This window comes from Hydractinia symbiolongicarpus, chromosome 3, assembly GCF_029227915.1.
Source record: "Hydractinia symbiolongicarpus strain clone_291-10 chromosome 3, HSymV2.1, whole genome shotgun sequence".
NCBI classification, from domain to species: domain Eukaryota; kingdom Metazoa; phylum Cnidaria; class Hydrozoa; order Anthoathecata; family Hydractiniidae; genus Hydractinia; species Hydractinia symbiolongicarpus.
The window spans coordinates 15,776,645-15,799,524 of NC_079877.1; the positions used below are offsets into that span (position 1 = coordinate 15,776,645).

General features: G+C 34.2%; 1 protein-coding gene across 2 annotated transcripts in view; it reads left to right on the top strand.

The window, feature by feature from the left end:
• LOC130635943 (uncharacterized) overlaps nucleotides 1-21,904 on the top strand; it is a 38,952-nt gene extending 17,048 nt beyond the window's left edge. Inside the window, exons 2-5 of one of the 2 annotated variants that reach the window (XM_057445478.1) lie at nucleotides 2,071-2,453; nucleotides 19,507-19,794; nucleotides 19,866-20,980; nucleotides 21,482-21,904. In XM_057445478.1, coding sequence (XP_057301461.1) covers nucleotides 2,201-2,453; nucleotides 19,507-19,794; nucleotides 19,866-20,230 — 906 coding nt within the window. In that variant the 5' untranslated portion in view covers nucleotides 2,071-2,200 and the 3' untranslated portion in view covers nucleotides 20,231-20,980; nucleotides 21,482-21,904. Of the gene's footprint in view, nucleotides 1-1,641; nucleotides 2,454-19,506; nucleotides 19,795-19,865; nucleotides 20,981-21,481 lie in introns of those variants that run through there. The other variant, XM_057445477.1, reaches the window with a different exon arrangement.
• Nucleotides 21,905-22,880: the final 976 nt, after the last annotated feature.

The following is a 22,880-nucleotide window of genomic DNA, read 5'->3' on the forward strand; positions in this document are numbered from 1 at the left end:
CGTTGAAACATGTTGTTGAGAAAGTTACGTATGCAGAAATCGACAACATTATCAGGGTAACCATTTTTCCGAAAAATGTTTTTAAGTTTGTCCACTTCGACATGAAATAATTTAAAACTAGAGCTTAACCTCAAACTACGATACAATAAAGTAGAAATGAGACCATGTTTATATTGCATAGGAATAAAGCTAGTAAAATTGGTTCAAACACCACTAAATGGGGGTTTCCGATAAACATTAGTAACAAATCTGTTTTAATTTCTAGAAATGAAAACGTCTAAGAAAGAGAGTTTGTCATCTGCCTCTACTTCATAAGTAAAAGAAATAGACTTATGGCAAGAATTTAAATAATCACAAAATGGTTGAATATCATATTTGGAATTAAACAAAACAATAATATCATTAACGTAACATTTAGAATACTTGGGTTTGAATTCAACTGGACATTGGTTAAGCCAAATATTTTCATAGTGACACATGAACGCATTAGCTAGGGTTGGTCCCAATGGTGATCCCATTGCAACACCATCAACTTGCTTGTAGAACGAGTCATTAATTTAATTCTTAATTTTTATTTTATTTTATAACGGTATGAATTTGTATAACGCAATGTCTGTGATCATGCTCGCATGAAGCGGGCGAAAGCTAACATAAAATTGTCGAAAAAAATACTCGTTTTTCTTCTTTCTTCAAGATACTTATGTTGTAACAATGATATATTCAAAATGGTAAATATTAGCCTCTGTTGGGAGAATTTGTTTACAATCAGAAGACTATTATTAAATGAAATACTGGGATTATAAATAGCCTTTCTTTGATTTTCTTCACAAAAGTCAGCTAATAATTAGGACTTGAAAGTTGCTAGTTATTAGTATTAGGATTTTTCTGTTACACACATGATATATAAAAAACTTGAGAAAGAAACTATAAAATTGATAACGTACTTGGCTCTAATAGCTGGTCTGTATTTTCTCAAATTCCGTCTGCAAAATATACCACCTGTTTTTTTTTCACCAAATAATAAATACAATACTTCATATATATACTCTATATAAATGGCATATAAGAAGCAAATCTCAGATTCTTTACCCACTGCAAAAATTACTTACCCCCGTCATAATGACTAATATTTTTCCAAACATTTTGTACATCTCCGTAATACCAGATAAAAGTTAGAAAAAGTCACGGAAGGGCAAGGAATATAAAGCATTCGAAAAAAAGTTACAGCACATTGAATATGCCGCGGGTCATTATGCCCCTCCCACCCCCCGGGCTTAATAGAGTTAACCGTTTTTTTGAAACCACATGTTCTTTTATATACATTTTTATCAGCGTTTAAAGCAGTAGAGGCAACGGGTAAACAAAATTTAAAAAAATATTTTGTATCAAGGGTCCCTGCTCTGCATTTTAAACGTGCTGATTACGTAAGGAAAATCTTAATGTAGGTTCTAAACTATTACTGAAGACGTTGTCTTGTTAGTTGCTGTTGTGACAATTTTACTCCGGATATTTATTAACACAATTAATTTCTTTAAGACTGTTTACTATGTTACTTGTAAATTTTGCTCCAATGAAGAATGTTTCAGTCTTAGCGTTCATGTAATATATTTTAACTAATGAGAATTAAAAATTGTTTTTACTTAATTCGTTTTTTTGTCCTAAAAATGCTATGGTAGCTCGTCGTAGTGATGTTGTCACAACGTTGCAGCAAATTAGTTGGCGCATCGTAACACAACTTTGTCGCGATAATAATTCGCAACGTTTAGCAAAGTTGGTGGAATGTCACAGGTTCATGTTGTTGATACGTTGTAGCAATGTTGCTGTCCTTCTCGCGCTGTAGGCCTTTGCTTGTTGTGAGGAATGTTTTCTACCGCTTTTTCATGTTATGAAATATATGATATGTATAACAGTTGTATTTTTCCAAAGATTTTGTTTGGCATGTAACAAGACACTGACTACAATAAATTCAAGTTCAAGACAACCTTCCAAGATCTTTATAAAATCTATCCTTACAAAATCAACTTGTATTTTTTTGCGAAAGATTAGTGGTTCTTATATTATTATTTACAGTTTCCACCGGAGATATTACTGCCACAAGTCAAAGTGTTGAAGAAGCAATAATTAACACTACTGTAGTAATGAAATGGCAAGTAACACCTGGGCGAAATCAAAAAGTTCTTTAATGTAAAAGTTTTCTTTAATGCTGTATGTTTTACCGGATTATGTAATGGTGATTGCAGGTAAACATTTGCCAACAGTAGCTGCAGAAGGTAAATCTTTATTTCAAGACAGATTAACCGCTACCTTCAATACAGCTGGTAAAAATGAATATATAGCAACTTTGGAAGGAATTCAGTTCAAAGACAATCACACATATCGGTTGATAGCCTTCTTTGACGATACAATAAATATTGAAAGAAAACATGGTGATATTCAAATAAAAAAAGTTGTTGGTACGTTCTGTTTTTCCGTGTTTATTTTTTATTGTTTATAAGTAGAGATAGCGGATCGCAAATCCGCACTAATAAAACAAAGCGAATTAAAACAAATGATATCTATAGCTATTCTGTACCATATCGAATTCGTTTTAAAGAACTGTCCATTGTGAAAACCCGGTGAAATCTCTTATTTAAACGAGTAAGAATTTCTCTTTATTAAATGTGCATGAGCATTGACAGTGGAAATATGGTAAAAACAAAACACCACAGTGTAAACAGTTTATCTTACCCATCCACGATGTTTCACTCACCTGCGCATATGCAGCAGTGCAACAAAACAAAAACACCACTTAACCCTATTCGGTCCGCGGGGGATGGATAACTCCTTATTGCTATATTATATGGCTTTGGTACTTACTGAATTTCAATATTTATCTATTAGACATCAGCATGTCAATTGTTTAGGTCCCATGCCTTTTAGGTGCTTTGATATTGGACATTGACTAAAACTATTCCTAAAAATATTTATGAAATCCTAACTAGAAATTAAAAAAAAGGTTGCGAAGCATTTCGCAAGTTGCAAGCAAAATAAATCTTACCAATACTTTGTCCCTAGCGCTTCTCGTTTCTCTGGCGCTAACATCTCCCGAAATACATCAAATTTGAATATCATAGGGTAGAAGAACCCTGAGGACTAGGCAGGGAAATGAACGCTCTGCAGAATAATTCGTTGCACAAAAACAGTTTTTTTTTGCGAATAGACTGCGCGAGTTTTTGATGTGCCTGAGATATATCTTTTCAAAATGTGCGAGAAAATTAGATTACGCGAAACTAACAAAAACGAAAAACGCGTATTAAAATTTTGTATGACCTTTTCCCACAAAATGATAACAGTAAAGAGCGCAATACAAAATTACACTTCTAGCAGTTTTCTGAAAGATATGTAATACATCGAATTGTACAACCCGCAGAAGTTGGTCTTAACGTTAACGATTTCGTAGATGACCTTACAAGAAAACAGTATTTTTCACGTAAAAGTACCGGTACTCTAGAAGCCATAGAATCTGCTGGAAAGAATTTTGAAACCTCACGGGAAACAATTAAAACAAAAACAAACAAATCAAAACAGTTTTTTAACTTTATCAAGATTTATTAAATAGCTTCAATTTTAGGCAGAAAAAACACTAACGGTTTCGTTTTCTTTTCACCACACGCATTGGAAGATTACATCACTCACTCCCATTGTACACAATCTAAAAGAAAAAGAAAACATTTTCATATAGTGAAGCTTCCAGTGCCTTCAAGGGATGGCCAAGTCAATGGAATTAAAAGCGCTGTTTTTTATCTCGTAAGGCTAGTTCGGTAAAGTGTAAAAGAAAAAACTAAACAATTTGGCGACTTTACTAATATTAGATGCAAAGTTTCAACCATACCAACAGTTTGCAAATCTGACAAAACATTATAAAAGTTTTTTTTTTTTCAAGATTTAATTGATGCAAGGCCAGGGAAATTAATTAATTTATTGTCCTAGACACATTCCAAAACACATGCTTCTTATCTTTCCTTTTTTTTTTCAACCAACATTAATGCAATCACCCAGAGGAAATTATAATGTCTCTTGCCTGTGTTTTAGAAGCTAAGCACACAAATACAAAAATATTACAAGTGCTGAACTTTGGCAATCATATTTTTCAATCAGACCCTTTTGAAAACTATGCTGAATCATGTCAATTAGTAAACTCATCACTATAGAGTAGCACCTTGGATAAGATTCTTTGTTGGATGAATAAAATGACTGACAAATGGTTTATCGTAAATAAAATGTGGGTTGTTCTCAAACACACGTGGGCGGTGGACAGAAAACTGTGATGTAAATTTTCTTCGTGTATTATTCTTGAGAATATTCTAAAATTACAAGCAGTTTCAAAAATGCCGACGACTTTTAAAGAACGTGTGCGGCTTGGGCATCCTTGGAGTTCTGTTTAACCGAGGGTGCCGACTCGACGGAAACGTCGCAAAAACCACGGGGGCTGTCGGACGACTTCCGGCGAATTAGAAAAAACTAATTTTCGCCCGGAGAAACCCGAATCAACCCGAAACAAAATTTTTTTAAACATTTATTTCCATGTTTCATTTATTCTTTTAACGTCAAGCAGTGGTAGTGAAAGACTGTTTTTTATATCATTTATTCGCTAAATAAACTGTACGTACAACTACAAAATGGCACATTCCTTCTTCTCGACAAAATTTAAATGAGAACAATGAGCTCTCCCCACATTGCATTACGGGCGCAATTTGGGCACTTTTGTCCAAAAGTTCAAAGTCCAAAAGGGTCCAGTCTTTTCCGGGCGGTTACAGACGAAAACCCTGAAAAAAATACCCGAAAAAACGCTTGCGGTTGCCCTCACATATACATTGTTTTCGGCGAGTTGCCAACCCTCGTCTACTGAAATGACAGTTTTAATGTCGTTCTAAACCTTGTTCTCAGGGAGGGCGTACGGACAACTAATTCCTATTGAGTATTACATTGCTGTTGGTTTGATAGCAAAATAGGATATTTTCTTAATTACTGTAACAGGTTACTTAATAAATAAAAAATTGTGATGAAAAACAGTTGGTTGGCCCACTCTAACACCCAAAGCTATTTGTTTTTTCTGCTGCCTACCAACAGGTTTTGCTTTATCTGGCTATCAGTCAGGTAGTAATACACAGCTTCTCCACATGTATTTTACAAATTACGTTCAATTATTTTATACAAAACAGAGCTAAAAATCTCTATGAATTATCTTTAGAACTTGAAACTTATAACGCAACTTTGTTTCATCAAGAAGAATCATTTTGCTTGTTTTAGTCACGTAAGTAATCCAATTTCCCAATTTTTTTGCGTTTTAACTGAAAATTGGAATAAACGGATTTTCGAATGACTTTTACTTAGCTTTCAAAAGCTTCAAACAGAACGCAAAAATGAATTTTAAGCAGATAGTAGTATTTCAATGAATTTAAAGCTTTTGATGACGTCACAGAAAATGTGCTGACGCAAGCAAAAACTTATTGCTTCCATTTTGTTCCTTTTGTGACGTACTATATGTGTGCTAAGTTCGATTACCGACTGATAGCCTTGTGGTAGAGCGTTCGCTTTCAGTGCGGGAGGTCTTGGGTTCAAACCCCGGCCGAGTCATGCCAGAGACTATAAAAGTGTAAATCTATCCTTTCTGCTTAGCGCTCAGCATGAGAATAGGATTGATATCTTAGGCGGTTGTCTAGTTGAGCGATTGCTGTGCTTCCACGACCTTCGTAGCTCAAATGGGAGCTTTAAATGCGCTAGGACCCCCTTCGCAGGACCCTCGTTGATAGCAGTACCAATAGGAACTGAAGAGGCTATCCTGGGTAAATAAGAGTAATAATAATAATAATAATAATAATAATTCAATTTTGACAATCCTATGAAAAGTTATTAAGGGGTGGGGGGGTCGGATTCCACCACTCCCCCCTGGTCATAATATGTTCGAAAAACCCCGGACCTAATAGGGTTAAGCCTTACCTTGATTTGGATAAAACCAATTAAAATGGATAATATTGTTTTTACATCTTCTTAGAAACAATAAAATAAAACACAGCTCGGCGCGTTATAATTGTACAAATTACTTCAATCTTTCTGTAGAAAAGGTAGCTTACACAGGAGCTTTCCGTTCCAACTCAAATCTCCAGAAAAAGCACAGCAACAAAAAAGCTTAAAATATACAAGTAAAGTTGATTAGAAACAGGGCTAGCAATAAATTATTTCAAAATAAGAAAACAGTTGCAATAATATTATTTTTCATTAAAATACAGCTATAATAGTATTAAAAGCAAAATTGACAAATAATTTATTTATTCAATGACTAGCTATAATACGAAGAACTAAGGCATATTTCAGGTCTGTAAAATATAGTGTCTAATATGCCGACTACCGTTTCTTGTTCACATTATATTCCTCTCTGCGTGTTTCAGTTCGGCGGACGTTTAATTTGGACCAAAAGACGGGGAGAGGAGGGGGGGGGGTTAAAATCCGGGGTTCGAAATCCCCGGACCGTTTAATGTTGCCAATTTCGTTCTCTTGTGATTAAACAATTTTTTTAAATTTAAATATGTACAAGCATTTAAAGCGTGAATGGACCGTCCGCGCTCAAAATTACGTCTTTTTTTAACTTAACGATCAAGCAGTGATATCAGGGGTTTTTTAAAAAACATCATTTAAAACATCATTTTATTGCTATAGTATTCAGTAAAATTTCTTACTCCGCTTACGCAGTAACAATTGACTATATTTTAAGACTAATATTTAAGTTAACAAACGAGTAAATTATGTCATATAACTGCTGGAATGGAAATACTATGGTTAAGAGGACAAATGATACAAAACCAGCATGAAGTCGATAATAAGATTATGTTACTTCACTGGTTTTGTATCCAGGAAGATGTTTTTTTTACCTGTGCAAACAAAGTCACCCTTATTTCTGTTCAATCCACGTGAAATTGGCGCCAAGAAAACAGATCTATTTTTTCAAAAATGTTGATGTCCATGCAATTAAACTTGGTACATGCTTAGAGATTTGCAGATGTGAGAGGCCAGAAAGACCATATGCTTGCTTGATTGTTGAGTTAAAAAAAGTAATTGAAGTAAAAAGAAATAAGCACGGACAGTCCATTTTAACCGAAAAGCAAAGAAATCGGTACAATTGATTTAAGAAAATAAGTCTGTGGCTTTGCTAAGAAACCTTTAGATAAATTAGCGTGTAATTAACTCTTTATTCCAAATGTTGATGAAACTTGACCAGACACATATGCATATTCTACAAAACGATGTAAATAGAATTAACTCCTGGTATTATACCATCATTTAATTTATCGTGGCCATTACTCTTTAAAAGATAACAGTTGTTGTCTCTAAAACAAACAGTTAATCAATCATACGACACTTACAGTTAGCCCTGATACATACACAACAGACAAAATATAGGATTACTTGAAACTTAGTTCTGCGAAAACGGCGAACTGATTCTCTAGCGTAATTTTTTTTTTAAGAAATACAATTTTGCTACACTAGAATTTAATTTCGAGGGGCCATCCAGATTCAGGAAAATTGTAAGAACTAATTAAGCAATTCAAACCACCTGCTCTGGTATATCTTATAAGAATTTCTAGGGAATGTGACAGGACTACGCGCTTTTTTATGTAAGAACAACTGTATAAGGACAGGACCCAAATATTTTCAGATGAATAGAAACAAAACTGTTTTTACAACTAACAACCTGAGACTGAAATTTTTTCAGAAAAAAAGAACAAACCAGAATCTAAATTTTCTTGTACTTCTTTTTTAACTATCGTAAAGTCTCATAAGTGAGAACAAAGTAGGACTGAATTCGGAAGTTGTGTAGGCATTAAAACAACGAAAGAACAAATCAGACGAAAAGGGGTGCAAAAAATTATAAAACAAAATTTATCTTCAGGAAATTTTAATTGGGTGGGTTTCGAACATTTCTGAAAGCATTCTAACAGTACAAAACATTTAAAATTAACTTCCATTTTTTGTAAATAACAAACGTGATTTTGAATCCAATCTCTTAAATCTAAAAATTTACAAAATAATAATGACAACATCATATAAGGTTTAAATTGTTTGTTTAATCACGTCTCGTACGTAGTTAAATTACATTCTTGTCTATACATTAAACTTCCAGCCTTCCGGGGTGTACCTACATGGCCTAAAAAAAACAAAAAAAACGTAAGAACCCATAAGAAAACGACAAAAACTATTTTAAAACATCATCCATGTTACAGGCATCATCACAGAGATATTTTACAAGTTACAACAATCCTTTTTATACATGGATGTAAACACACAAGGTCTAGTGTCATTCTAATAAATATCAGTTTGTCTGACTTAATGCAAATAAAACAAGATGCAGGGGCTGCATAAACTATCTCGCATGTCAATGTCAATTGCACATCACTGCAACAATATATTTTTAATTTATTAACGGGGTCATTTTAAAAAACCTAAAAATTGATTTACAGCAGTTCCTGGCGTGAGGTATATGATGCATGGCTAAGATTCCTATGAAATCTCTATAATGGAGGAATTAATTAGGATTATTCTTAGAATTTAAAAGTCACAACACAACTTTATTTCATTGAGAGGTATCATTTCCCCCAAAAAATTCTTAAAAACTTTTTTAGAATTCACAAGCTGTTAAATCGTCAAATTAAATATATTTACTCAAGGCGTGATGGCTCAGTTGGCTAACGCGTCGGGACGTGAACGCAGAGGTTGTGGGTTCGGACTCACTCGTTGGTAGTTTTTCTAACAAAAAAAGTAGTATGGGTGGCAAGTACCATTCTTCTTATAAATTCATTAATAAGTATGTTTGTAGGTTAGATATGTAAAGAAAATGATGAAGCCTGAATTTTTTACCTTTTAGAACAGAGATATATATTTTTTTTTCACAGAGATATATATACATTTTTTTTTTTAAATAAATAAATACAATCTAAAAATTGTTACTTCAATACAAAAGCGTTTAACAAACATAATAAACAAAATTTTTTTACCTTTTTAAGTATTTTTATATATGTCCAAACTTAATCTCCCAAAAACAATAATTACATTAACCGTCGCCGCCCTTATCGAACAAATGTTCACTTCACACGTCGTACATAGCTCACTTCTTGAAAAAATTATTGTGAGATTTGAATATTGAATAATTTAACAACATGCAAAAGTAGGTAAACAAAGTAAAAGTTCTACAAAAAGGCACCGTTTGATAAAATAGTTCAGATTAGGAACATATATCATTAAAAAGACGCTAGTAGCAACAGTACAAATGTTTTTTAACCACAAATGAGCAAATACCTTAAAGAATGAAGAGGTATATTTTCCCCTGTTAGTTTTGGATTTATTTCCACGATGCAACAAAAAAAGAAGCAACTTGAGTTTTGGGAAATATTTAAAAATAGTATAATAAAATTTAAAAAGAAAGAGTTTTGTTAATACTTGTGGATTGAATTTTCTTCTTCTGATAGCTAGATGTAGCTATCTAATGATTCCATTGAAGGATGACAGCAAAAAATATATTATCCATAGTGGCCTCAGGCACCAAAAAGTAATTTAGTTATCTAGCTACATCAAATCAAGGAAAAAATGTAAAAATAACTTTTAAATAATCCATACCACAAACATGCCAATTCAAGTTGATAATTTGGTACGTTTAAATCTTCTTTTTAATGACGCCAAAAATATAACACGTTTTTGCGCATTATAAATGTTCAAAATAATATAGTGTGCCTTCAAAGAAAAGGTACAAGCTTTCCAACTCAAAATATTAAGAGAAAAAACATGCCAGCTAAGCCATTTATTGTCAGCGCCTGGTATAAACTATGTATTTGCGTTAGGTCTGTAAAATACACGATAATTCAAATTAGCTGATAGCCGTTTTCTGATTGCTTGAGTGTACTTCCCAGTCTTTCCCTTGGGGCAAACGAAAAATCGAGAGGGGGTAGGTAAGACAGGGGTAGGTGGGTACAAAGCCAACTTATTGTCATTTTTAGCTGACTTTTATTACATCTGCTCGGTCTGAACTTATTTTTTTTAGTAGAGAGAAAAATAACCTACTCCTTTGTAAGAAAATATCAGTCATATTTCCTTAATCTGATTTTATATGATTTTTTTTCAATCAAAATTTTAGGAATTTCAATAATTCCTTTGGTATACCTCGCGTCTAGCAAACATGCTCCACAATTTCGCAATAATAACTTTACTGTCCTTCATTACTGCTGTTCTAATGTGGTGATTTTTCGGGAATAAATAGTAGCATAGCACGTAGTTATCTTCCAAGGATTAGCAATGCTGGACTCAGGTTCGTTGTGATATGAGGCGTGTTTATGTATGTGATTATTGTTTCGTTCAGTGCAGTTTTCTAGTGCTTTCCTTGTATAAGGGCGTTTCGAAATATTTTCCCAAATATTTTCATAAATGATTCAACATTTCCATTCCTTCGGGGCTATAACGGAGTTATTCGAGCATGTTTGCTTGTGAAGTAATGTTTTACTCGCGCGCTGTTATCGAAACGTATAGATACCGCGTAACCAAATATATTGAACAAACTTTCGAGTTTGTTGTCAACATTAGTTTCTGTTCTCAAATTCATTGATTCTACGGACGTGAATCGTGAGATAATTTATTACAAGTAATTTTAAGCCGTTACTTACTGGATCAAAAATATCAATAGATATATCGACCCATGGTATATCTGGTAACTCTGAGTTGGCGGTTTGGTGGTTGTTTAATAGGAGTTGCTACTACTTGGCATGTGAGACAGTTTTTGATGCAGTTTTCTACATCAGCATCCATGCGGTACAAGTAACGTAAGTTCTTAAAAACTGTTTAGTTTTCACGAGCTCTTGATGGCTTTCATGTGCCACTTTTATAGCAATCTTTTGTAATGTGTGTGGCATGATTACGCGGTTAAATCGAAGAGAATTTCGTTATTTTAAGAAAATTTTGTTCTTAACTTTTCATATTTCTTGCATTCGTTTGTAAAAATGACTGTGTGAATAAACTCCGTTAGTACTTGTAGTTCTCGATCTTTTCTAGTTTCGGTTCTCTTCTCTTCCAGGGTCATAGATAGTAATGCGGCTGTCTCGCTGATAAAGTTGATGCAATTAGTTATATAGTTGGAGCTTTTCCTTTAACCCTGTTCCTGCTGGGCCTTTTAGGGGGTCCTCAATGCTGGGGGGGGGGCTGATTGGACCTCCCTCCCCCTGCGTAATTTCTACAATTGTTGTCCGTTGGATTTGAAACTTACCACAAGTGTTGTCCAGGTATTAATAAACAATTTGGTGAAAAAAATTGATGACGTTATCATTTTTTGGTGATGACGTCATAATATTTGGTGACATATAGAAAAAGAGCACTAACTTTGAATTTTGTTTATTGTTGTATAATTGCGATGAACTCAGTAACAATAATAATTGAAACACAAAATAATATAACAATATAAACTAAGAAGTGACATAAGCTTTTAAAAACATGTAAAAACATTTTATAGGAAAAAAAATTTTTTTTAGAATTTTACTCAACATAAATAAAGTGCTGCCATTGCAACACTTCGGCATAATTCCCAAAAAATTTTTTGGAAAATAAAGCTAAATAAAAGTTGGGACAAGTCACCAAATTTGAAGGTATAATTATAAACACATAAAAAGTTATTAAAAAAAGTTTTGTCCGCATAAAAACTGAATTTTTTTTATAATAGTCTCAGCGGTTTGGTTACTTTCGAATAATTTTCCATAAACTGCAATAGATAGGTGCAGATACCGAGAAATGCCACAACTCTTTCTGGGTTTGGTGATACACTAAATTCGCTAACGATTACTTCGTAAAAGGGTAATTCTTGTTTTCCTATTATGCACTTTTTAGTATTAATTTAAACCCGAGTTCTAAATGTTTGCTAAATAATTTTTCTAAATGTCTTTTGTGGTCAGTCATGTCTTTTAAAGAAACAAGTGTGTCATCGGCTATGCAGCCTTATACTGGGAAGTTTCCAACTTTAGATTGTAGACAATGCTAAATTATATTGCTCGCGTCGCTTATAAGCAGATATTCAGCTTGCGATATCAACAAAGCGAGACTTAACCGCGCTTAATTTTCAGTTTTATCATTCACACTTGGAAGGGAATAGGATGACAAAAAAAAATCATTTTGTTTAACACAAACAGCAATTTTTCAAACTCTAACAGACTAACACTTCAACAATTTTCTTGTTGTTATGAAACATTCGCGCTTCAGTTATTTGCAGCTCTCCATCTGATTGCTTATTTGTGTGTACTACTATTGAGAACAATAAAAGAAGGAGTGCGATATAATAACATTTGATAACATTTTTAATTAATTAATTTTAACTCTCTATCTGATTGACTTGCATGTAATTTTATAAAGGAACTATTTATATAAACAAAATATTGTGCCGGAGAAACTGTCGAATATCTTGAGCAGAAATTCGATATCGGATATTTGCTGAGATATTCGACTCTTGGCTAACGACTGCACGAATATCCAAAAATATTCTGTCAGATGCTCCCGCCTGAGGTGCATGATAATACTGTATATTAATCGTTTAAATCGAAATATGCCGTTGTGTGTTATAAAGTTTGTAATTTTTCTCGAGGTTTCCGGATAGTGTTATTTGCGTGTATGCATCTTTAGATCAATTATTGAAAATATTTTGGCTTCTTCAGTTTCTTAGTTCGGTCGTTTATGGTTGGGAAATTTTTCGTATATTATTGCGCGGTTAATTTCTCTGGCATTTGGGTTACAACCACATTGGATATCCATTCTTTAGAGGCTGTTCATATGATGATATAACTTTTACTTTCTGTTCATATGGCATGGGCGAGAAAACTTCTCTTCGGGTAGAAAAATACCATGTGATAAGTTTCTATTGTTTATTTTGATAAGAATCTATTGTTGTATAAATTATGCCGAATCGACATCAATTTATCTCGCCTGCCGAGGAAACTTCTGTTCATATGGAAAAATGCATTACTTGCCTTCCGAGATCTCGATCATGCGCACCCATCTCGGTAGGCGGGTAAATTTTTTTTCTCACATGAACGCAACTAGATTTTGTTAAAAGTTTGTTAACAACCCGAGATCTCTACTTGATATCATGCTGAAACATTTACCCGGTTCCCGAGGAAATATTTCCCATATGAAGCGAGTTTACACTTTCGATTACTTCATCAGCTTTGAGTTGTCTAAGTTTGTTAATGATGTTTTTGCGCAATGAGAAAGGTTGTTTTGTACTAATTTTTTGTCATACGGTGGTAGTAACACGAAGAAGTGATAGTTCCGCGGCCGCTGTCAGTTATATTAAATTTTTCCGAGACCACATACACCCGCTTCACTGTAAAATTTTTGTTGTTTTCAAATAGTGTTTCGAAGTAGCCAATCATGCTCAAAGCCATATGCAAAAATGCGCCTATGCAGTGCCGTAACCACGAATTTCGTTTTTTTTGGGGGGGGCAGCCTAGTTTCAGTGTCTAAGGAGGCCCAACCATGGTTGGGGCCGACGGGCCAAGAAAATTTTTGAATTTTGAGTGCGCTAGATTGGCCTTTTTGAGAGTACTTTTTAAAGAAATTTAATCACTAGAAATCACGAAAATAAAGGAAAATACAGACAATTGCTCCAGTTTTCTGAGTTTTTTTTTTAAATCAGGGAATAAACGTTTACATAAATTTCATGAACAAAAGACTAAAAATGTTATCTATTGTAATAGCCAAAAGTGTCTATTCTGCTTTGGTGTTTATCGATAAATTCATCTCCTATTTGAGTTAAATCCATTTTGTCAACGAAATCAGTATGAATATGGAGGACCATCAAATTGTTCAAACGTAAATTCGTGGTTGTTGATCTAAGGTACGTTTTGACTCGTTTCAAAGCAGAAAATGATCTTTCGCTGATGGCGTTTGTGGACGGCATTACCAACAACAATTTCGCTATTTTGACAACTTCACTTAGAAGAGTTCTTTGAGATTGATCAAAACTTTCTAACAGCTTGATTAGATCGGTTACTTTGAATTTCTCTTTGTCGTAACCAAGGTTGGATGCGATGACTGGGAGTAGCGGTATTTGGACTTTAGCAAGTGACTCGTTGATATCTCCTTCGTAGAAACGACAAACTGCTTTTAGATGACTTTCCCATTCCTGACAAGTGATCGATTTTAAAAGAACTTCCTGTAAATTGACGTATGTCTTGTAATCAGGTTAATCGAATCTTTGTTGGATGTAGTTAATAACTAGATCGAAAGTTTCAAAGTAAACGTGGCGATAGTGATCTTTGGCAGTGTCATGAAAATGATATGTTCCAGGAGGGCCATCTGATACTTTGTTAAAATAATCTGGCATCTTTCTTTTTCGTGGGAGTTTAGGATCAGATACTCCGAGTTGTGATTTCCAGACAAGAACTCGCTCCCAAAATAGCTCAAACAATTCGTTGCTTCTGATCTTCTCTAACCCAGCTAAGACTTCCGACACCCGTTGCTGTCCCTCTACTGCCGAAATATCTCCTTGGAGAGACCTGCTAAGATTATCTGTATGTTTCAATAGGGTTTCACCAAGACAACAGCAGAAGACAAAATTAAAACTAGACATAACAGTCATTACTCCGTTGATTCTCGCTCTCATATCTGGAAGCTTAACATTCGATAATGACCATGTCCAAAGCTCCATTAATTCCTTATGGTTTTCAAGAAAGGATTCAAGAACCTCACCTCGCACAGTCCATCGTGTAGGAGAAAACTCATGGACCGACTTGGATTCATTTCCTGTTGCTTCTCTGATATTCTTTAATTGTGTGTCTCTCTTTGGCGATTTTTTGACAAGTTTACATATTTCATAGGCAGTTCCAAACGCTTCTTTAAGTTCAGGGATTTCTTTTATCACATCGCCAACAGCTAAATTCAAAGCATGTCCGTAACAGTGTGTGTACAAACATTTTTCATTCAACGATTTGATTTGGGTAGCAACTCCAGATCTGTGACCAGCCATGGATGCAGCTCCATCATAACATTGGCCGCGAGCATTTTCTAATTTCAAGTTCATTCGTAAAGAATATCTTTGATTATAAAAACGATTTGGTCAGCACTAGTATCAGGTAGTGGATGGAGGCCAATGAACTCCTCGTGAGCCTGTAATTCATCATCAACCCACCGAATGCAAATGACAAGTTGTTCCGTATTTGAGACATCCCCTGTTTCATCTGCAAGGATTGTGAAAATCTCAGCTGACTGAATATTTTTTGCAATGTCACGTAAAATACTAAGTGCTTCGATTCGCAGCATTTCGTTTTGAATAGCCGGTGACGTGTAGTTTTGCTTTTTTGCAAGCCATGCACTCAGTTCCTTATCATCTTCACATCGGAGTAAAAGTAACTGGTGGAAGTTCGAATTCAACTCGCTGTGTGTTTCCTCATCCCAATTGCCTCGAAACGGAAGTGATTGTCGCCCTAGATATCGAACGCTTTGCAACAGTTTTAACAGCATTCGTCTATTCCTTTCCTTTGTGGCTGCAAGATTATCTACCATGATTTCACCAATGTCCTTTGATGTACCTGGCGCAGTAATCAGTCTTTCAGTGGCTTCTTTATGGGAGTCGCTACATTCGTGTTTAGAAAATCCTCTTCCAGATTCAAGCGCCTTTTTCCAATTTCGGTAGCCGGTTTCAGTAAAAACTGTCTCTGCTTTTGTTGCAGAAATCATGCTTTTTCTAAGAGCACTGAGACAAGTAAAGCAGAAAGCAGCGTCTTTATTTTGGTCGTAATGTAACCAGAGGAACTTGTCAAACCATGTTGGGTTAAACAATCTTTGTTTCGAATCTTTACCAAACGTTGTTTTTGGAAAACTCAAAGAACGAGGTTGGTTCGGTTTAGATGGATCACTCGTTGTTTCCTTAAAATTATTCTCCGGGTTTGTTGGTGCTGTCGTTGTAGGTGTCGTCGTTGTAGGTGTTGTTGTTGCTTCTTCGTTTGTTCGTCTGAAAAGCAAAACAAGTGTAAAGGTTGCTTGGATAACAGTTATGGGATGAATTAAAAAGCAGTGGTGGGGTTAACGAAGTATTTAAATATTTATTTATTAATAAGTCACTTTCTTTTCAGGTCTAATGAGCCATTTTGTTAAATCACTTGTTTTCTTCGGCATTTTCACTCTGTTTCAAATTAGTCCGTTACTTTGTTAATTCTATATTCTTACATGTTTTTTTTTTTTTTTTTTTTTTTTTTTAAGTCAGTCCAACTCGTTCTCGTCTTCTCACAACACTATTTTCAGAATGTAGTTTCCATCCAATTTCATCATCATTTCCATGCAGCAAACACTATCAGAATGTAGTTTCCATCCAATTTCATCATCATTTCCATGCAGCAAGTATTAGAGTTACGCGTTTTAAATAAATAAAAGAGTGGAAATCGGTTATAAATCATTCTCAATAAGTGTTTAGTTTGTTTATATATAACAAATGGTCTTTAGACATAAGACAAAACGTTTTTCTTAACTTGTCATAACCATCTTTAAAAAAATTATTGGGGGGGCCCGGGCCCCCCTGGCCCCCCCGGTGGTTACGACACTGGCTTATGTATCGGTTTTTACGCTGTTCTTTTCTTTACTAAAGCACGAATACGTGTTCCTATCTATTATGTTATTCGGGCTACCGCTGTCGGAATTTTGGTTGAATTAAAGAGACAGAAAACCGTCCGTTAACGCCAAGCTGAGTGCTTAGTACAGGTAAAAGATTTCACACCTTTTTCAAAATAAAAGGTTAATCGCACCTTCAGTTTAATGAAAACACAGGAAATACTTTACGACGTCCAGCTAAAATAATCACAACAAAATTTTATTTGTAAATTAATTTTATATGACAGAAATAGAAGATGTAGTTGCCTTATTGCATCCAGCATTATAATAATCATTAGGAAGTTTGTTGTAGCCAAATTGCATTTAGCTACTTTCAACTTTAGCCGGAGGTAGCGAAGAAGCTATCTAGACAGCCACTGCTCCAACATATATATAAATATTGATATAATAAACCAAATAAAAATTTTGAAAAATAGAAAAAAATAAGGTTAACTGTACTGAAAAAGGTCCAAGTCAGACCTACAAACTTGGCACCATCACTTGAAAAAATGGCCTTCGTAGCATGTTTCCGGGTTTTTTTCAGGTTCTTTCGTGATTCTGAAATTAAGCAGCGAGCAACCAAAATAAAATCGGACTCTGCGGGAATTTTCCAAAAAAAAGCTGAAGCGCAACTCTTTTGAACAGAAAACGGCTATTAATAAAGAGACTAGACGAGAGCCCCGAAGTGAAATAGGAGCTGCAAACTGTGTCACACATGGAGCGCTTCAGTAAAAGTATGCAGTTTGTCATAAATTGAGTATACGCACACAACAAATTAGGGTTTAAAAAAGGGTTATCGCCACTTCGGTTTCAATAAATATACAAAAATTAGCCCGTTGTGATACCCAGGTTGAGCGTTTACACCATTTTTCATATCTAAAAAGGAGGAGCACTTACGCTTTTCCAAAGAACTTTAATCACAACCTCCATTTAAATAAAAACGCAGGAAACAGTCTGTCGTTAACATTGAACGCTTAATACAGCGTACATTGCACACCTGGCCCAACACTAAACAATCACTCAGCAGTTTTAATTTGCAGAATAATTTTTCATAACAGAAATGTGTAGCTACCTCTAACTGCATGTAGCACAAGTTATTAACTAATAGTTTTGTTTTTGCCAAACAAAACTTTTCAACTTTTAATTTTTAGGACTTTAAGAGCTACCTATATAGCAACAATCCTAATATAAAAATAAGAAATGCTGGTTTAGGATAAAATTCTCAAACTGAAAAAAAAACATAAGAGCAATAAAGCCAGCTATATCTAACTATCTTGTTTTAGGATGCTCCTTCAACATCTACCTTTGTAACCAAAATCTTACGATTAGCGGATTAAGAGTTAAATGTGCCTTAGAAGCCTGATATAATTACCTAAATATGTAAAAACACACAGAAAACAAATATTACTAAAATTAAAAGCTTCTTGAAGCCAAAAAGGTCAAACAAACCTAGAAACCTGACACTAAACACGACCACCTCTAAAGTCAAACTGGCCTTCGTTGCTCAGAGTCACATTCCTTGTCAGCATGTCGAGGTCGCGAAAATCTCGGACTGGTTTTTCAAAATAACTAGGCGCCATGATTGATTGATGCACCCGGGAGATCAAAACAAAGGTAGTTAAAATATATCGCACTTGGGTATTTTGTGCGCATTTTAAAAATATAGCCATTATTACAGAGGCTATAGCGCGTGGATAATTCCACGGGGTAGCCCGTTCTTTCTTAATGCAAATCGTGTTTCTCGCTACTTGTAATACGATTTTGCGCATAGGAAGACAGACAACAGCAGGTATATTTACCGCAATTTACCCTCCCTTCCTTGCAGAGTATGTTTACAAAGTTCATATATTACAAATCCGAAAAGATTTGCGGGAAACTCAATAGTAGCTAGAGGCACCAACTTAACATGTCGGCAATAATATCCGAAAAGATGTGAGAAAACAAGTCAAAAAAGTATTAAGTCAGGAGGATTAAATAGTATTAATCAAAAATCTGCTCTATAAATTGCAGATATTCTGGTCGGCAAAAAACTAATTTATCGTATGGTTAGAGTTTTCCACGCTCTGTGAATGGCCAATCTATAGGAAATATATGCTATATTATTACTTTTCACCAAAACACGTGTACAATTGTTACTTATTTTTCAATTCTATAGTGCAAAAAGCTGATATGAAAATAATACGTCGTATAAGTCGTCTGTCTGTCACGTAAAATGTTAACCGCATTAGCGAGACCCACAAAATGCGGTAAATAATCAACGACGAACCCGTGGATGTATCCACGGGCTACCAACTGGTGATCACATATTATCTTGCAATAATTTTTTTTATTTACTGTTGAACTTCTATGCTCAGTTTGTATGAGAAACTAGTTATCGCATGTTCTTAAAAATATCGTCATGCTCTTTTATTTTTTTATTTCTCGTATAAAGCCTTGTAAAACATGTGAACGAAAACATAAAAATGAGAAGAATATTTTCGATTTTCTCGGCACTGTGCCATAACTACTACACAAAATAAATTCTATTCGAAGAAGCTTGGAAAATTGCAGTGAAGTAGACCAGTCCTGATTTGTTTAAGCTATGTTGGCAGCACAAATTAATACGTACCCTGGTATGTTTAATACTTGGCCGATTTATCACAATAACTCAATGTGTCATAATAAAAAAAAATTATTGTTGATCTTAGGACATGATTTTCTCAAGATGAACTTCATGTTATGACTATAAGTAATGAATGACTTTATTTATTTATTTTTAGGAGAATAACCCAAATAATATAGCGTTAAAGAATCATGTTTACTACTGCCATTATTAAAATAGTCAATAGCAAGTATCCAGCATGACATTCATTTTATCTTTCATAGGAAAACCAATGTTTTGTGGCAAAAAATTAGATCAAAATTATACTATAGTAGAGGGAGAAAGTTTAAATGTTAGGCAAGATGTTTGTGGACACCCGAAGCCTGTTGTTGATTTAAAGATAGGAAGCCGTAGCATTAGCTTATCGAGTTCTTCTAGCAAGAGTTATGCGACAACACAATACAATTATACCAATGTGTTAATAAAACGCAAGGATTGTGGCAGACACATGGTTTTTACTGCTGAAAATAAATTAGGAAGAATTAAAGACAATGCCGTGGTTGGTGTTTTATGTAAGTGTCAGAGAAAATTTATATATTCTTTCAATATATCATTTACTGATCCGTTTTTAAAACCTTTTTAGTTACACCGTCGACCGTATCAGTAAAATATTCATATCGCGACAATAACAGTTGCATATGGGTATCATGGGACAGTGAGAACACTGGCAATTGTGCTGTTGAATATCATTTACAGTTTGAAAATATTAGAGATGTTTACAATACCTACAAAAAGGATTACATTTACTGCCTCACGCCGAATGCTTCCAATGTCACTATTTGGGCTTCATATAAAGGAATCTCAGGCAAAAAGGTAATTGCTGAGATACAGCATGTACCGCCAACAACAGAAGTTGTAATACCAGAAAAGATTATCGTGCAAGGTAACGTTAATTTCATGTATGAACATATGACGCGTTGCCCTGTAGTTATGAAGCTCGCTCTATAATCAGAAGGATGTTTCGGTCCACAATGCGGCCATGTTTAATAAGTGTATTTACCCTAGCTATAGCCCAGCCCCTGTACTATCTGAGGCAAATTGGTTGGGCAATTCCATGTAATGCCTAATGCATATATTGAAAACACAAAAACCACACTAATAACAGTAACTCTAACACTGAGTGGGTTTATCCTGTAAAATTTCGGAATAATAATGATAATAGTAATTGTGGAAAAACGGTTTTTAAGCAAAAATATGATTTTTTTTTAGAAGCGCAAACATGAAGAAGAACTTGTAATAAGAAATTTGCTGAAGAAAAAACACATTTTACTCTACTTATTGTCAGAAATAAATAAATAATTTTTTATTGGTGTAAGACATTTGACATTTAGACTTATTAAAATATCATACCCAGCAGAGTATAAAAAATAGAAAAGAAGCTTTTGAAACACAAATAAACTAACTACTACGAATTAATAAAGTTGCTAAATGCATTGATAACATATTTCCTAGGTTATAGTAGATTTATTTTGTTTTATGAAAAATTAGATTTACTTTGGAATCTACTATACGCACACTAAGAGTACTTTTTTTGCGGACAATGTAGGAACAGAATAAGTGATCTCGTACTAATAATATTCTTTATTTATTATGCAGATAAAAACCGATTCCCGAAAAAAATAATCATTGCAGTGACTATCACACTGGCTGTATGTGTAATAATTAACATTACCACTTGCTTAATTCTGAAACGCAAAGGTTCGTACACCTTTCTTATCAGTTATCTTGAATTAGGTTTCGAATTATTTAAAATTACGTCCACAAAAAATGAAAAAGAACTACTTAAATAGTATAATTTTATCCAAATCATGGTTTCCTCTGTCTAACTAAGCTAGAGTTTAACACCCACTTTTTTACGCTGCACCATAAACACGATAAGTTATTTAAGATTGACATTTTAACATCTGGGATGATGGTATAAGTGAGTTTTATAAAGAAAATGCTGACATTACGTTTCTCTCAATAATTAAATATTAAATATGATTTTCCTTCAAGTAAAAATAGAAATAGCATTTTCCATATTTTTATGACTTCAATTAATTTCCAAATGAAGAAAATAGAAGTTGTTGATGGGTGACGCAGTTTTTAAGTCGAGGTTGCTTCGCTATGACTTTTTGCTCACAAAATTTGTAAAGCAGTGTCCTTAAAATAACTTAGTTTTTATTTTCCTAATACATATTTTATTTGGTCTCTATTTAGGCAATATTTCCTCCAAAATTCACCATCGAAAAAAGCAGTCCGTGGTCACAAGTAATATTGATAATTACGAAATTATAGAAAAACCCACATCCAATTATGCAGACCTGAACTTACACGGTGTGGAGACAAGTTTGTATGCTGATTTGACAACAACTGCTGAAAGCACCAAACAAGGTAGAGGCATAGCTCCAGTCGATTTGCAGAGAGACGTCTATGAGAACGCCAAAATGTAGAATAATCGTTTAGAGAGGCGAACCTGTAAATGCGTCAGATTTTTTAAATATCTTTTAAGTGATGAATGACGGGTAATAATGATGACAAATAAGGATGACAAAAAAGAGTTACTTCACTGTTGTTAGCATTTGTTGATGCATTTATATTTTTATTTGTTGCTGAAAAATGTCATAATATATCATTTAATAAGTTGTTTTGTTAGTTGCCTTAGATTCAATCTATTTCCGGGATAAAATTAGCAAAAAAACGGGTGATCTTCCTCACAAAAAGGGCTATCGGGGTGTGCATAACTCCGTCCAAATTTCAAAACAAAATGGTGCTTTGCAGTTGTTTTTGTAAAATTATTGCCAATATGTTGGTATGTTGATAAATAAACCAATCAGAATTTTTCGACAAATATTTTATTTAATTAACATGAGTAAACTTCGAAGTTGTTGTTGTTGAACGATCAAAGCGTTGGAATAGGCTTTGTAGAACAGGGACAGCAAGGCAATTTTGAAAAAGTGTATTTAGATCTTAGAGTTCTAAGATGTTGTTTTTTATTTATCACAGCGGTATACACCACTTGAATAATCTCATTAGATTTGTCGAATTGGAGTAATGGGTCGTGTATCACGCTAAATATCGAATGCTTTTAGCAAGATTTAAACGTATTTAATTAATGTGAGATTATAAAACCAACCAAAACACAGGTAAAATTTGTCAATGCCAAAAAATAAAATTGTTTTCTGCAGGTCATTTTGAATGTCAATTACACCAAAGTAGAAACCAATTTTCCATGAACAAGCTTTGATCCTCTCGTGGCGTATTGTTTTGAAATATCTTCTTCCATTAGCCTAAACATGTGGCCTACTTTGGCAGATTGTAACCGCAGAAAATTAAAATAGCCTTTTCCTTGTTGTAATGTAAATGCATTAAGAAAGATATTGTATACTCTTAATGTATTATTTTTTTTGAACTCGTTTCCTTTACCATATTAAAGTCTTGTGTTGTTTCGATTATGTAGGCAAGTGGTATGCAACGGCCATTTTCAAAAGCTCCTACGCCTTTTGTTCGATTTTTATGATGCAATAGTTTTTTTTCCAGTGAATCTGTCTAATTTAGATTCGTGCATTATAAGTACTTGCACATTTTAAGCCCCTTGTTAACAACCCTAGACGTAAAC